Here is a 16,857-nt window from a genome sequence, read left to right as displayed (position 1 = left end):
AAGAATACGCCATTACGCGCTGTTTGTTTGGGAGAGGTGACGTCGCTTGGGTCCCAGCATACACTCTTTGGGTACCGCATGCTTTGTTTACATCCACTCTCTCACTTTTGTGTTTGTGTTTTTTTTATGACTTTTTACCCTTCAATATGGCTCCCAAATGTAAGGCAGACTCTTCCGATGGCAGTGTGTCAAAGAAAGGAAAGCCATTACATTAAAAGTGAAATTAGACATTATTAAAAGGGCAAAAAAGGGAGAAATGCCAATGAACATCGGTTGCGTGTTGAACTTAAGTCGTACCACAGTCGGGACTATTATCAAGGATAAAGTTAGCATCCTTGAACACGTGAAAGGATTGGCGCCCATGAAATCGACTGTGATTACGAAAAAACATAGTGGGCACATGATTGAATTGGAAAGGCTTCTTGTTCTTTGGCTGGAAGACCAGGATCAACACCTTATCCCAATTAGCCTCATGTTAATTCAAGAAAAGGCGAAACGATAGTTTTATGTTTGTTTTTTTTATTACAGTTTCATTTCTGTCATTTTTCTGTACTATACAGTAATTATGTTCTCCCTTTCATTTTCCTATGGCCTAGTTCTGTTTCTTGATATATATGTATGACTTTAGGGTGTTTTAGGTTAGGTAAGTAACTTAGGCTATGGTAATTCCGACTTGCATCGAAAATCACCTTACGTCGGTCCGTAGGAACGGATCTCCGACGTAACTCGAGGATCTCCTCTATATGCCAGTAACTAGAAAGATTTGTGATAATAATCCTTCTCAAATTGAAATTGGTTCCTATAAATTTGAAGTTGTACATAGTATTATATACTTTGGATCAGAAGTTAATTGTAAAAATGATATCAGTACTGAGATTCAGAGACGTATTCTTCCCACAAATAGATGCTTTTGTGTACAAACACTTAAAGTCACATCTGACCTCAAGAAAAACAAAGATAATGATGTACAAAGTACTTATAAGACCAGTGTTACCTTATTCCTCTGAAAACTGTATTATTAATTGCAGATGAAAGATTGCTGGGTCTATTTGAAAGAAGAGTTCTCAAATATATTTTTGGAGCAATACAAGAGAATGGCGTGTGTGGAGGGAAAGACATAACCATGAACTATACAGATTATTTAATGAGCCAGACATGATTAAATACATAAAAATAAATAGATTAAGTTGGGCTGGACACATTATATGCATGGATAGTAATAGAATAGTTAAGATGTACTAGGAAGAAGTTTTCTATATGTTTTCTTATGAATGCCACAAACTGTGGTCAAAGAGAATACACTAAAATCCAGTGCAAAATACATATAGGTATGCATGTGAAAGAACACATTTCTTCATCATTTAGACAAAAGTTGCACCATCAGTCATGTTGCTCAGCATATTTTCATTGGCATTTTCATGCCACTACACAGAATATTATGGTTATAATAATTATCATCATCAAATTCTTGACATGTACTCTCAAAGGGGTGTACAGGATATGATAGTACTACATGAAAAATTCTTCCTATCTACAATTTTCCTCCAAATATCAATCTGTTATCTGTCAAGACTCCAACATTATCAGATCTATCTTCTATGGCTTCTTTTATATTTCTATCTTCTAAGGCATCTTTTACTGTATCAATCCACCTATATCTTGGTCTTTCTCAGGGCCTTTTTCCTGCCAGCCTGGCAGAGAACACTTGCTTTGCTAATCTTTCCTCTCCCATTCTGTTTCAATGACCATATCACCTGAGATTATTTCTGCTAATACATTCCTGGATGCTAACAATGTCAAGTTCTTTCCCAATATCCTTGTTTTTAATATGATACTGCCATTGATGCCATATGTTCATGCCTCTAATCTTTTTTGGGCACACTGTAGTCTTTGGTCAAGTGTAAAGTCAAGTGTTTTACTTCTAACCCAGCTCTCAAATCCATTAGTTAAAATTGGGTTGAACACTGTCCTGTATACAGCTAATTTAGTGTTTTGACTAATTTCTCTCTTATTCCATATAAATTTATTCAGATGACTTCCTACCATATCAGCTTTGTTGATTCTGTTGCCTATTTATTAATAAAAACAGTTATTTTTTTTAGTCAGGGAATCTTGCAGACTTGTAGTGGATTTATTTAGAAGTATAACATCATCCACATATAGCAAAGAGCTGAGATTAACATTTCCAATTTTGATATTACTTTTAATACCACTTTCCTTCAAAATATGTCATCCATATAGATAACGAATAACAGGGGGTATAAGTTAGAGATTATTTTAATCTATTCTCAGTTTCATGAGATTTCTCTATAACAATTATTTTTATTTTACGAGCGTACCTATATATTTATTTATTGCACAAGGGTTCACTCCGATTGGTGTAATGACTTCTTTTTTATTATTTGCTTTCAGAATCCAAAAAATCACTGGCTCAAGATCAAAATACAAAATAAACACATTTAATAAAACAAAAACAATATATATATATATATATATATATATATACACACTTCAAACAATATACAAACAATATTCTGTAGTTAGTTATACAAAACTATAACTAACTACAGAATTAATTGGATCCAAGGCCTTTTTAAAATTAAACTTACACTTAAGACTAAACTAAACACTTTGTTTGCATAATGACAAAATGTTCATAGCCAGTTTCTTTCTCTGTCAAGGCCCTTTTCCAAAGATATATGACTTTATATATCTTCTCATCACTCATGTAGCACACATTAATTCTTCCTAACTCAATTCTGTCTCTTTTTAGTAGAAATAATAGTTAGATCCGGCATCCTTAATACAGATGAAACTTCCTAATCAGAGTTTTCTTGAACATTTCTTTAGAACGTAAATAGCAACTTCTTTTATTCACTAATGCTTATTGACAGTCTTAACTCTTCCACTTTAAAAACACACAGTTCTATGATTCCCTTTTCGGAATGTACTACAAATCTTCCAATTAGCATTTCCTCAAATATTCCATTTAAAACGATCTATAGCAATATTTTCTTTTATTTATCAATTCTTATTCCACTTTGAAATTTCATAGTTCCACAATTCATTTTTTTGGAATATACTATTAAATTTCCTCCGACTGTCACATAAAAAAAAACTCAAGTTCCTCTGAATCTAAATATCTGCTGGCCTGTGTTCTAATTTTTTTCTGAACACTTTCTTGTTTACACTCCATTACTTCGATACCGAACACTCACCTTGTCACACATCAAACTTCTCAGCGAGCATGCGCCCTCCATGAAACTGGCAAGCAAGAAGTTAGGTATAATGGCTGACACATACATTACGTTAGTGTAACGAGGATGTCTCTTCAAAACACAAAACTTAATATTTTAAACTAACACAACTATTCAAATCCAGTAAGTACATCAATTTTTTAACTTCTTTACATTTCATTTTGACAAAACAATTTCAATAACGGGCACATCGCAAGTGCAGACAATGCATGTTATGAAACTAAAACTAATAAACATTCTAACATAAACAATACGTAAAAATATTCAGAATTTTAAATTATGATTATTTTTACAGGATAATGTACATCCTTGTCTGACACCAGATTTAACATTACACCATCTTCCTGTACTTCCTTCGATTATAACTGCTGACTTATAACTCAAATAAAGACTACGTATTGCTTGATATAATGCCCCATTGATACATGGTTATTATAATTTCTCATAAAACATTTCTTCATTGTTTAGCCAGCATTCATTACTGTCAAATATCTATTCATCAAGATATTCTTTCTCATTGGTGTTCTAGCCAATATATTACAGGATATTATGGTTATTATAGTCTCCAATAACATGTATGGAGAGCAGGAATTTGCATTATAAGATTATCAATGTAAATTTAAGTCAGAAACTACTGATAACTGCAGGAATCCACCTGTAAGACGAATAGCCTATAAGAAATGGATGCTTTTAGGTACTCTAAAGAAAAACACAAGATTCATAGTAGTCTAGTGGTATTCCACGATTGTTTAGCAAAAAATAATATTTGTTTAGTGTTTTTTATGCCTTGCAAAACAACTATGAAAATTAGAAATCTATCTATTACTCTAAACTGTATTTGAAGTGCTTTATCTAGCTAAGAGACAAGTAGATTGGCTGCAGTACTTAATAAATTACATTTTTAGAATAAGCTTTGTTGGCATTTAGTGCTAAGAATGAAAATAGCACACCTAAACATTTGAATTAAAAGGAATCAAAATAGTACTTACTTTGTGGCTGCTATTCCTAAAAGAACTCCCACACTTGTCATTTCATGCCCCTACCAAGAATTGAAAATTAAAATTGTTAGTTTTCTAAAACAAAAAAAAAAAATCAACTTTAACATTCAGAAAATGCATATTATGATAAACCACTTTTAGAATAACGATAATTTTTTTTGCAAAATTTTCCATCAACTTATGATAGCAAGCTGAAAAGATTTTCTCTCACACAGTTAAACCAACTTGAGATAAAGATGGATGAAATCAAAGATGATCTTAGTAGAATCAGAACTTACTGTATTTTTCGGACCATAAGACACACCTTTTTAAATAGAAAAATCGATTGAAAATTGGGGTGCGTCTTATGGTCCGAAGGTAACACTAAATTACGAATCTTTACACTGTATACCGAAGCTGTTAGTGAAGTTCAATTACTGCCACAATATGTTAATAAATTTAGTTTATTAATATATATGTTAATACGCCACTGAAGGTAGGTACCTAAGTTATCTCGCTGCATGTGGGTGAATCACTAATTTAGAGTGGCAATAGTCATTAGTGTGTAAACATATGTTGCTTTTGTACGGTTCATTTGAATTATTTTTTATAAGTCATTAAAATTTTTATCTTAAAATTAGAAAAAATGAGTGTAAAACAAAAAAGACTTTCATATAACATGAGTTATAAATTAAATGTGATAAATTATGCAAAACAATATGGAAACAGAGCAGCAGAAAGACATTTTGGTCCACCACCAACAGAAAAAAATGGTTTGTGAGTGGAGAAAACAAAAGGAACAATTAAAACTGCTATGTAAACACAAAAAAACATTCACGCACCTAGAAAAATGGCCAGAACTAGAAGTACAAATGAAAAATTGGGTAACAAATCATCGAAACATCGGAATATCTGTTTCTACGAAAATTATAATTTTTGAAGTGAAACAATAGGCAACTGCTAATGGATTTTAAATTTTACTGGATCACTATGTTTTCTTTTCATTATGTCTTGGTGCTTTAGATTTATGAATAGACACAGGTTATGCATGCGTACAAAAACCACTCTAGCCCAAAAAATGCCGGCTGACTATGAAGTTAAATTATAGAATTCCATAGATTTGTCATATCAGCGAGAAGGAAATTTAACTTTGAGCTTAATCAAATTGCGAACATGGATGAAGTGCCTCTAACTTTTGATGTTCCTTCAAATCGGAGAGTAGATTCAAAAGGCACCAAATCAATAGTGATCAAAACAACAGGTCACAAAAAAACTCACTACACTGTAGTTTTAGCTTGTCGCGTAGGCGCAACAAAATTACCCCCATGTTAATCTGCAAGAGAAAAACGTTACCAAGAGATGAAATTCCTCGTGGCATTGTTATCCACATTCAAGATAAAGGCTGGATGGACGAAACAGGAATGAAATTATGGATACAAAAGATATGGGCAAAACGTCCAGGTGCGTTGTTTAAAAAGCCTGCAATGTTAGTGTGGGATCAATTCAGAGCGCATAAAACAGAATCAACCAAGAAGCTTCTAAAAGAAACGAATACAGAATTAGCTGCCATTCCTGGAGGCCTTACAAGTCAATTACAACCCTTGGATGGATCTATTAATAAACCATTCAAAACTTTTATGCGGGAAGAGTGGAACAAATGGATGGCAAAGCCAAATCACGATGTTACAGCAACAGGACATATGAAACAGCCAACAATTTCAGAAGTATATACCTGGGTGAAAAATTTATGGGAGGCTATGAAAGAAGAGACGATTATAAAGTCATTTAAGAAGTGTGGGATAAATAATGCGATAGATGGTACTGAAGATGACGTAGTTTTTGAAGGGAGTAACAACAATAGTTCAGACAAAAGTAATACGAACAGTGACATTAATGAGACGAGTGATAGTACTGAGAGTGAAGATGAACTGAATATTGCTAATACAAATGATTGTAGCAATAAATAAAAATTAAGTAAAAATTTGTATATATCTTTATATAATAAAATATTTTTTTCTAAAAATCGTCTCATAAATTTGGGGTGTGTCTTATCGTCCGAAAAATACGGTAAGTGTTAATCAAATTGACATCACAGTTCTGTTAAGTTTACCAAAAATGTCTTCAAATTTTCTTAATTAGCCATTGTAGATTCCTAACTGTTATGAGTATCTAAACTAGATATTTAACTGCTTTGAAATTCTCTGTATATCTCCAATTAAATACTTCCACAATACAAAATAATTTGTGTTTTCAAAGTTAAAATGCATTAACATGCTGATGCAAGCTCCACAAAACTGTCACAATTCTGGTAGCAGATAACTGTAAACAATGTCAACAGATGACACTTGCATCAGGAACAGATAATAATAAACATATGTCAAACAATATTAAAGAGATTCGGCGTCTTTCGGATTTCATAAATGGTGATAATGTGGGACACCATGAGTAAACAAAGTTTTCCAGGAATCTCCAACCTAAACATAACTCATATTTGACATGCATATCATAACTTGATGTCTAAAGTGCAATGATAGAAATCCAATCGTTTTGCAAAATTAAAACAGGTTAGAGAGAGAAAATTGCAGTTAGCAGACCAGGTTTGATTGCCAATATGCACAAACATTTCAATCAAACCTACAGATACCTGAATTAGCCATAAATTCAGATCTCAAGGGATGAAGGACATAATGATATTATCAAACTTTGAAGGGTTTAGGTTTAGTAGAATTAGCTTACACATTTCCAAACAGAACTTATACCTCCCCTATTTTTTTAAATTAATAATCTGTAAACCTTTAATGTCAACCATCTTCATTTCACATGTAAAGAATTCTATTTCTTTATTTTTGTCCATTAGAATTAGCAGTATGCCATCTGGGGTTATAAGGGTTGATGAAGTGCAAAATAAACCCTCTTTCTTTTGGCCAAATTCTCACAAAATCAGTTATGATGACTAGGCACTGCCAACATCACGCGATATCGCGTGGTTGGCACTGAACGCGTTCATCTTGTGTTGAATAATCTCTTCCCATTTTTTCATGGTGTTACTAGTCAACTTAATTTCTTAGTTACTGTTACAAGCTTTGATGTTTACTTCACCTCTGGAAATTTGAACAAGTAATTTTTACACCATGCACCTATCATTCTTTCATATCACCCCTTTATTTTTTCCCATAAAGTAATTTTAAGACCTGACTGTCTAAGCGTTATTATTTTCCTGACCTCCATGAAGTCACAAGATTTATTGTAGAAGGTCGACAAAGTTTATCACACCACAACTTAAAATCATCCAGTCTGCCCTGTGATGCAATGCATTCCAAGCTCCTACCACTCCCAATGCAAAAAATTTACTTTTTACCCTTTTACTAACCACCTCATTTTGCAATTTCCAGAGATGGCTACTTGTCCGTGCTCCTTTCCCCTCATTCTACCATATGAAGAATCTCCTCGGTGTTAATAATAATAATCCTTCAACAGCTTAAATATCTTGATCATATCCCCCCACCACTGCCATCTATCCACCAAAATCTGCAGTTTGTATGACTTCAGTCTATCCTCATAATCAACATTGTGCAGCCCTGATATCAGTTTTGTTATCCGTCTCTGTACCCTCTCCAAGGTTAGTTCTTCCACTTCAAATCCCAGTGACCAGAACTGAGCACAGAAATCCAGATGTGGGCTGATCAAAGCTTTTGAAAGTTTGTTCACTTGGTTATACTATAAATTAAAGATGCCAAAAAATTATATACTTGGTTTAATCCTTTATCCAAGTGTAAGCAAACAAAGTTTGCACCTGAAGTATTTTCAGGACTAGCAACTTGTATATAGAAGCTAATGACTTCACATCACTTGCCTTATTTTCTCATGATGCAAAGCACATATCCTTATGGGTATGTATAATGCTATGCATTATGGGAAAGGTCACTAGACACCTGGTTTCGACCTTTATTGAGGTCTTTTCAGTGGAAGCCAGGCCCAGAGGTGATATTAAATTACTCTGGATTAGAGAAAGTTGTTGGAAGTTTTTTCACTTGGTTATACTATAAATTAAAGATACCAAGAACTTAGTATCACCCCTGGGTCTGGCAAGTAAATAATTTTTAGGTATCTTTAATTTATGATCAAAGCTTTATATACAAAAGAACCAGCACACTTTTCTCTCTCGTGGTCAATATTCCCCTCAACATTGTCCCAGTTCTCTGAGATGTCTTCACGACCTTTGCAATATGTCCACAGAACTTCAAATCTCAATCTGCAATCACCCCAAAATCCCTTGTTTCCTCCACTTCTTAGAGCATCCCATCTGTGGATCCCAAAATTTAAAACTTTAAATTTAATTGCATTAAACCGATATGCCAATTTATGTGCCCACCCTTCCAGCTTATTCTGATCTTCTTGAAGAGCCAAAACATCCACACTATTACTAATAACCTTCCCAAGCTTCACATAATCTGCAAACTAGTGAACATATCCCTGTAGTCCTGTGACAATATCACTGGCATAAAGATTGAAGAGCAATGGTCCCAGTACTTAACTCACTGATACTGCTTCCCATATACAACCCTCTGATATCTACCAGAGAGATAACAATCCACTAACCCGATATCCAAACCCACATGATGCAACTTAAAAATCAACTTGTCATGTGACACTCTTTCAAATGCCTTACATTTAGTGTACTCAGTATTCGCGTCTAACATCTCACCATGCATTATCTTCTAGGAATAAAGCCTGTTGTACCAGTAACGAACATTTTAATAAAGTGATCATTAAAAAGCTCAATTATGTCATCTGCTTTAGTTACCCGTCCAGCAAGATAATCCATCTACTATCATTTTTTATCCTATTTACCACATAAAAAAAAAATAAATAAATAAAATAAAAAACTCCTTTGGATTCTCCTTGAATTGCAGTTCAATCTCCTCTTATATTCTAATTTTTCTCTTACAGTTTTCCTAGCCTGAGACTTATATCCCTTCTGTTCCCCACCTCTTTCTTTATATGCCTTCCATAATCGCTGTTTTCTTCTGCAATTCCCCTTTTATTCCTTTTGTCATCTATTTGACCCCAAATTGCTTTATCTTCTTCACCTGCATATACAATCTGTCAATGCCATCAACATTTTTTTAAGTATCTCCCATGCACTAATAATATCTCTTTCTTCAAATTCTTTCATCTATTGTGCTGCTGCAAGCTGATTTTTAAGTCTATGATACTTGCATGCCTTATATTCCACATAACTTCCTTTTGTTTTGATACCTGCAGAAGCTTATTCATCCTCCACAAAGTCATAATGCATGATTTGGTTCTGTAAAAGAAAATAACAGAAGAGGATAATTAAAATAAAGAGAGTAATGTTTTCTTACTGTGCTTTACTTGCTAGTAATTAGCTTCACTGGGGAATCCATACAGTCTTACAGAAACTGTTAAATTAAAAACAGAAACATGCAAAATTAGTTCAGGGATACATAGGATGGATGACCAAGTCTGGAATTTTAAGCAAAGATTATGGGCCTTAAAAAAAAAAAAAGCATTAATTGTACACTCCGAGTACAATAAATTTTTTAGTACTTTCAAACAGTCTGTGTCTATGTTAGTCCTACTCTGGTGGTGCTAGTCAAGTACTAGCAAAATATAAGCATTACCTTTTAAGTCTATACTTGCACATCTTCTTCCTTAGAGAAAGAGATAACTTTTGTTTTTCATTTAACCAAAAATGCAACACACTTCTTTCACTGCTATAGGTTATACAATTCATGTGTTTCTTCAGCATTAACTTTTTCTGTGTAGGTTTACGTCTGTTGAGAACTTATAAAAATATCATGTAACACCATTTATTAATACCTTCATCCTAGTTAATAAATTTTGGTTTTCATCCATTATAGATGTTGTTGTTGTTGTATTCATGGTCATTTTTTCTCTCACATGCATTTATTGTAGGCAAGTTTGATGTCTGCTATGCATTTAATAGAATTTCACTGTTTCTTACCTCCCCCCCCCCCCATTTGTACCTCTTTATCCTACCATAATTATTTCTTTGTGAATGGTGTACACTTGGGTTTGACCAAGACTGTTACTAGAATTTTGTATAATACACTTTGACACCTACTTCCATTGCCACTTCAATACATTTATTACTTTCTCTTCAAAGTTATTCACCAATATTCTATCTTAGAATGTTTCCCATTTTTCCTCATCTTATCTCTCAAGTCTCATCCTCATTGACCTGAATTTTGTAGAGTGGGTTGCATAAGCCACACGACAGCAATATACTATTTTCTTTTTATTTGTATATATATACTACAAATACAATGTAGGGCTTATAGACTTCAGTGGCGGCCGGTGAAAATTTTAAGTGGGGGTGCTGCATATACAAAAAAAAACTTTTTTTTCCTAATCAGCAACAAATTCGTTAATAAATAAATTTACATATTAAATATATTTCACCCTCACCATGAATAAACACCAATAATAAAAGTTTCGTATCAATAGAAATGACAAGCGCAAACAAATATCGGCGTTAAATCGCAGTGCAACTGTTTTGCGTAACGATAATTGAAAAAAATATAATTCTTTTCATACATTATGTTTTTACATTACGGAAAATACTAAGAATAGTGATCAGAACTTTACCACCTTTGCTGCGAGTTATCCGAGATTGTACTATGTACTAGGACTACTTGCATTAGCTTTAATATCCCCTTAATTTAAATAATAATTCTTTTCATATTTTCAACAGTGACACTCATCATAATTCAGCCTTGTATCTATAATAAATAAATAATTATATTATATTATTAATTATATTATATATAATTATATCTGTGAGATATATCATATCTCACAGAAATAACAAGTGCAGGCATAAGATAGACTGCCCAAACGGCAGTGTATCTAATGACGTAACATGCAATGACAAGTGTAAACAAATATCGGCATTAGATCGCACTGCATTTGTTTCGTGTAACGATAATTGAAAAAATATAATTCTTTTCATATTTTCAACAGTGACACTCATCATAATTCAGCCTTGTATCTATGATAAATAAATAATTATATGTTATTTTAACAAAACAAAATAAGATTTACAAAAAATAGTTCACCACGCACCAATAATTAACGCTTCATATCTCACAGAAATAAGGCGCGTAAGCATACCAAAGATACACTGCCGTTTGAGCAGTGTGGGAATGACGTAAAGTGCAATGACAAGAGCAAAGGAATATCAGCAGTAGATTGTAGTGCACTTTTTCGTAATCTAAAGCGTTAATCGAACAATTCCAATTATTAACTATTCAATCAATGTCGAAATATAAACTGTAACCTTTAACATGTTGTACTGCATTTATATAATGTTGTAAGCATTGATATTTATAAACACAAACAAAATTTTATTTTTTTATTTTTTTCTTGGGGGTGATACAGTGTCACAGTGCTTATGTACGGGCCGCCACTGCTTTAGTCCTAGAGTTGTTCACCACCATGACTGGTTTCAGTATTATATATAAAATCGTGATACACAGTGCTAGCAAGTTTATTACTTCTGATGTGGTCAGGAAATAAGAAACTTCATTTTACAAGGTTTATACATGAAATTAGTTTATTCGATCATTTCCATAATGTACATGCAATGGTGAATATTGCATTTCTCATGATAGCATAGCAGCACATCCTTAAGTAACATTGTCTGGATACAAATGTCACTAAGATTACACAACTGACAGTCAATACGAAAAAATGTAAAAACATCAATTAAGCAAGACTTCCATAGTCAAAGAGAGAGAAGGAAAAAAAAACTCCTAGTACTACTAAGAGACCCACCAACATGAAATTCAAGGAGATTTGTTTCCAGCAGAATGATTAGATTTCAGTGAAGTGCAGTACACTCATGTTGTGATACTCTAAACATTAGTATATGGCTGAATTTAGAATCAGACATCTGGACAGAATATCACACTGAACTGCAATGACAATAAACAGGTCAGTATCTCTTAAATACCACAAACCCAACTACTTAATTTCCAAATTTATTAAAAATAATTCCAAACTCAAAGAGCTAAGAACCTCTTCGAGAGAGAAATGAACAGGTATATAAAACCAAATTGACTTTACAACAATCAAATTGTTATGTAGTCTCAATATGTGACTCATTCCATCTTGCACACAGGAGTATGGATGGAACCCTTCAAGGGAATACCCAATACAGTGCACGGACTTGTATTGGAAAAATCTCACATAATCATGATTTACTTATGAGAGTTTTTTACATTATTATACAAGGTGTAGAATCCCTGTTTAAAGTCTTGCACTGCACCATCCAGTGATGCAAATAATGCAAAATTTTGCAGGAATATATTGTGCATCATGTGGATGCAATATCTGACATCCCGTCAGATATCGCATCCACATTTGTGTGATGTATCAAATGTATATGTAGTAATTATTGTGTGTGAGTAACAAGGAGAAAAATGGCAAGAAAAGCATAAATAATACATTTGTATTCACTTCCATTCTAAACCAATGTCAACGTGCTGCTCTTTCTGGTATGTCACAAACTGCATCCTTGGCACAGCATGTTGAACGGCTGAACATAGCTGGTCTGAACTGTTGTTGCATATATGCTGCATTATGCTGTCTTTCGGTGCTGGCAAGTTATCAGGATGACCCAATAAATGCTGTCTATGAGAAATCCCCAGAGCCAGAAGTCACAAGGGATCAAGATCAGGTGAACAAGGCAGCCATGCAATGAGAAATGTACAGCTGATCACTCTGGCTTCCATGAAAGGTTCTCAAAGGAGCCTCTTGTATGGATCGACAGATGTGTGAGTGTGTGTGTGGGTGGGTGGGGGGGGGGGGGGCACTCAGTATGAAAATAGCTGAATCCATGCTGAAGTGCTGGTGCTGCTGCTGTAGCACAACAAAATCGTTGTGCCAAATATCAAATTGCGATACCTCTCAGCAGTAACTGAGCAGGTTACAGGCCCCAACTGGTGAATATCATCAAAGAATGGTCAGTGATAAACGAAGCTGTAAACCCAAACTAGATAGTAACTTTGGTTGAATGCAAAGGAATTAGTTGGATTGCATGTCGGTATACAGCTCCATTCAGGTGAAAGTGAGCCTCGTCTCCTCACAAAATGTGGAAAGACAGCAAGAATAGATGATATTCAACCAGAAATGCTGAAGTATGGAGATATAAAAGTCTTACAGTGGCTGCACTGCATAGTTCAGAAGGCTTGGACAGAGGGACAAATTCCCGATGATTGGAGTAGAGCTCTCATAGTACCCATATATAAAAAGGGAAATAAAACTGAATGTGAGAATTATAGAGATATTTCCCTACTGAGTGTTCCTGGTAAGATTTATGCAAGTATACTTGAGAAACGGTTGAGAAGAATTGTGGAAGAAAAGCTTGGTGAAGAAATGGCTGGTTTCAGGCCAAATAGAGGCTGTCAGGATCAGATTTTCACTTTAGGACAAATAGTGAAGAAATCATGGGAATATAACAAAGATCTGTATTTAAGTTTTGTAGATCTGGAAAAGGCATATGACAAAGTGCCAAGAGAGAAGCTATTCAATATGCTACAGTTATATGGTGTCAATGGGGCATTATATCAAGCAATACTTAAGTCTTTATTTGAGTTGTAAGTCAGCAGTTAGAATTGAAGGAAGTACAGGAAGATGGTTTAATGTTAAATGTGGTGCGAGACAAGGATGTACATTAACCCTTCTGTTATTCATTATTCATATCGATCACATTATGAAGGAAATTGGTATTAAACCTGATATCGAAATTGGAGATGTTAATGTCAGCTCTCTGCTTTATGCGGACGATATTATACTTCTAAATAAATCCGCTACAAGTCTGCAAGATTCCCTGACTAAATTGAATAACTGTCGTAATAGATATGGTATGAAGGTCGGCAATAACAAGACAAAAGACAATGAAAATAAGCAGAATCACTGAAAATGTCAACTGCATTGTGAACGGAGAACCTGTGGAACAAGTAAAACATTTCAGCTACTTAGGCAAGGTTTTTAGTGAAGATGGTAAATTAAATATGGAAATAGACAACAGAATCAACAAAGCTGGTGTGGTAGGAAGTCAACTGAATAAATTTATATGGAATAATAGAGAGATTAGCCAAAACACTAAATTAGCTGTATACAAGACATTGTTCAAACCAATTTTAACTTATGGATCTGAGAGCTGGGTCAGAAGCAAAACACTTGACCAAAGACTAGAGACTGCAAATATGAGAGTCCTCCTGCAAAAGATTAGGGGCATGAACAGATGGCATCAATAGCAATATCATATTAAAAATCAGGATACTAAGAAAGAACTTGACATTGACAGCATCCACGAATGTTTTAGCAGAGTTAATCTCAGGTGGTATGGTCACTTAAACAGAATGGGCAAAGAAAGATTAGTAAAACAAGTGTTCTCTGCCAGATTGGCAGGAAAACGACCTAGAGGAAGACCAAGATATACGTGGATTGATACGGTACAAAATGCCTTTGACGATAGAAATATAAGATCAGATAATGCTGGAGTCTTGACATGTAACAGACTGATTTGGAGGAAAATTGTAGATAGGAAGTTAGTAATGATGTAAATTTTTCATGTAGTACTATCATATCCTGTACACCCCTTGAGGGTACATGGCAGGAATTCGATGATGATGACTTTAATATTAACTGAATGTTCGGTTAAGAAGCAATTTTCTGATCATGAACACTACATTTGGCTTAAAGAACCAGATAAATCCAGTCTAGCATTGAACTAATCCTTGTAGATTAATTTTTAATAATACATCAAAGCATCTTTAAATAGGAGTATTTAATAAAAAAGAAAAAAAAAAAACGTTCAAAAACCTATTGGTTCAAAATCAATATCATCGTGATTACAGTTACAGTTTCCTGAGTCTGAGCTATGTATTTGTTCCTGGGTCAAGAGACATATTTTTCTAAGTCAAAGGAATTCCTGGGATTATACAATTTCTTATGAAAATCATTTTTTTAAAAATATTTTCATTATTTATAATATTTTTATAAAATCTACATAAACAACTAAATGAATATCAGTGTAAATTTACAACTGAGATTTCATGTCCAAATTTCTGCATCACCATCATCCCATCTGTCATTATAGCCACAATATATTTTTTCAGATGTATTCCACATTCGTCCACAATATTCTGAATATCAGTTGAACATTTTCTGGATATATGAACTACTCTTAAATTAGAATTTTTTGATCAATACTGAAATAATTTTATTTCCAACACCAGTCCACTCATCCAAAGTAATACTAAACGGTCATCCGATTCTGTTAATTCTTTAATATTTGATATTTGCTCTTGTTTTTTCATGTTCATTGAAGTCCTAAATTAACTTAAGATATCTGACAGGTTCTTTGGCAATACATAATTCTGCTTTGAAATTGATACACATATAAAAGAGCTATTAGTAATTATTTAAATTGAGATTCTGTCTTCTGTAGCCAATTTAAATACAATCTCCCCTAATTAATTTTAAAAAGTTAAAAATTTTACCAATTAGCCTTATTTCTTTTTGAGCTACTTGAAAAAGTTCCATATTTTCCTCAGCCTTTCTTTTAAAATGTGATTCATGCATACATTCTTAATTATCATCAGTCCACCAGAGTTTGATCCCTTATATGAAATCTGCTTTGAACAATGACTATACTGAGTTGCCTTCTCATTTTTACATTTCTTAAAATATTTCCAAATTTCAGATTTATGTATTTTCATTTTGAAGTTAAAGTGAAAAATATTAAAATTATAAAATAATTTTTATCTTACCTATCAAATGTAACTAAAATTTAAAAATAAAAAATAATAACTTCCCTATATATCCCAGTAGGAAGTTCTTTGGTTATTCTTAATAATCTTTTGTTTTAGTATAACTAATTCATATAACTAATGAACCACCTGATAAGAGGGACAGCTCTATGAACAAATCAACTTGGAGCAGCTAAGTGTAATAAGAATGTCTATTAAGTGTGGTTGTTTCATTGCATTTGATTTCTAGTCATATTAGTAACATAGTGATATTACTGTATTATAAGAAACAAACATATTAAAAGAAACAAACTGATGTATAAAACAATGAAAAACATTTATTGCAGTAATTAAAAGTTTCGTAATAAATTTTTAATCATCTGTGATCTATATGATGTAATACTCATTTTACTAAAATTAAACATTATAATAAATTTGACACTTTTCTGTTTCAGATTTGTAAATTTATGATAGGTCTTGAGCTCTTCTTTCCAAGACTCAAAACAAGAAAGATTTGAAAATTTCACAGGAATTTCATCCCAGGAATTCCCAGAACAGAAACTCTAGTCATAACGGTGAAATTTCAGTTTTTTCAAGGTTTAGGTAATTGTAATTTCTTACATTATCAAATATTTTTCATCCCTCTGTTCATAACTGTGTTGTAGTTTAAAGTAAAAATGTCACACATGCCTAAACTCGAAAGTGAACATTTAATGATTACGCAGCTAGAAGCAGTTATGTATGAATATCCCATTGTTTTGTTGAATTACTTATGCACTACTGATGCTTCAAAATACTCTAAGATCAATGGAGTTGGCT

The 16,857-nt window shown here is 33.3% G+C and overlaps 1 protein-coding gene across 4 annotated transcripts in view; it reads right to left on the bottom strand.

Annotated features, from left to right (window-relative positions):
* Nucleotides 1–16,857, bottom strand: part of shtd (anaphase promoting complex subunit 1) — an 844,012-nt gene that overhangs the window by 349,752 nt on the left and 477,403 nt on the right. For all 4 annotated transcript variants that reach the window (XM_090401046.1, XM_090401047.1, XM_090401049.1 and 1 more), the window contains one exon: nt 4,247–4,296. In XM_090401046.1, coding sequence (XP_090257172.1) covers nt 4,247–4,296 — 50 coding nt within the window. The remainder of the gene's footprint in view (nt 1–4,246; nt 4,297–16,857) is intronic.

This window comes from Typopeltis vanoorti, chromosome 11, assembly GCF_054136105.1.
Source record: "Typopeltis vanoorti isolate ZY-2024b chromosome 11, IOZ_Tvanoo_1.0, whole genome shotgun sequence".
NCBI classification, from domain to species: Eukaryota; Metazoa; Arthropoda; class Arachnida; order Uropygi; family Thelyphonidae; genus Typopeltis; species Typopeltis vanoorti.
The sequence above is the reverse complement of the archived record's forward strand: the minus strand, read 5'-3'. Positions and strand labels throughout refer to the sequence as shown.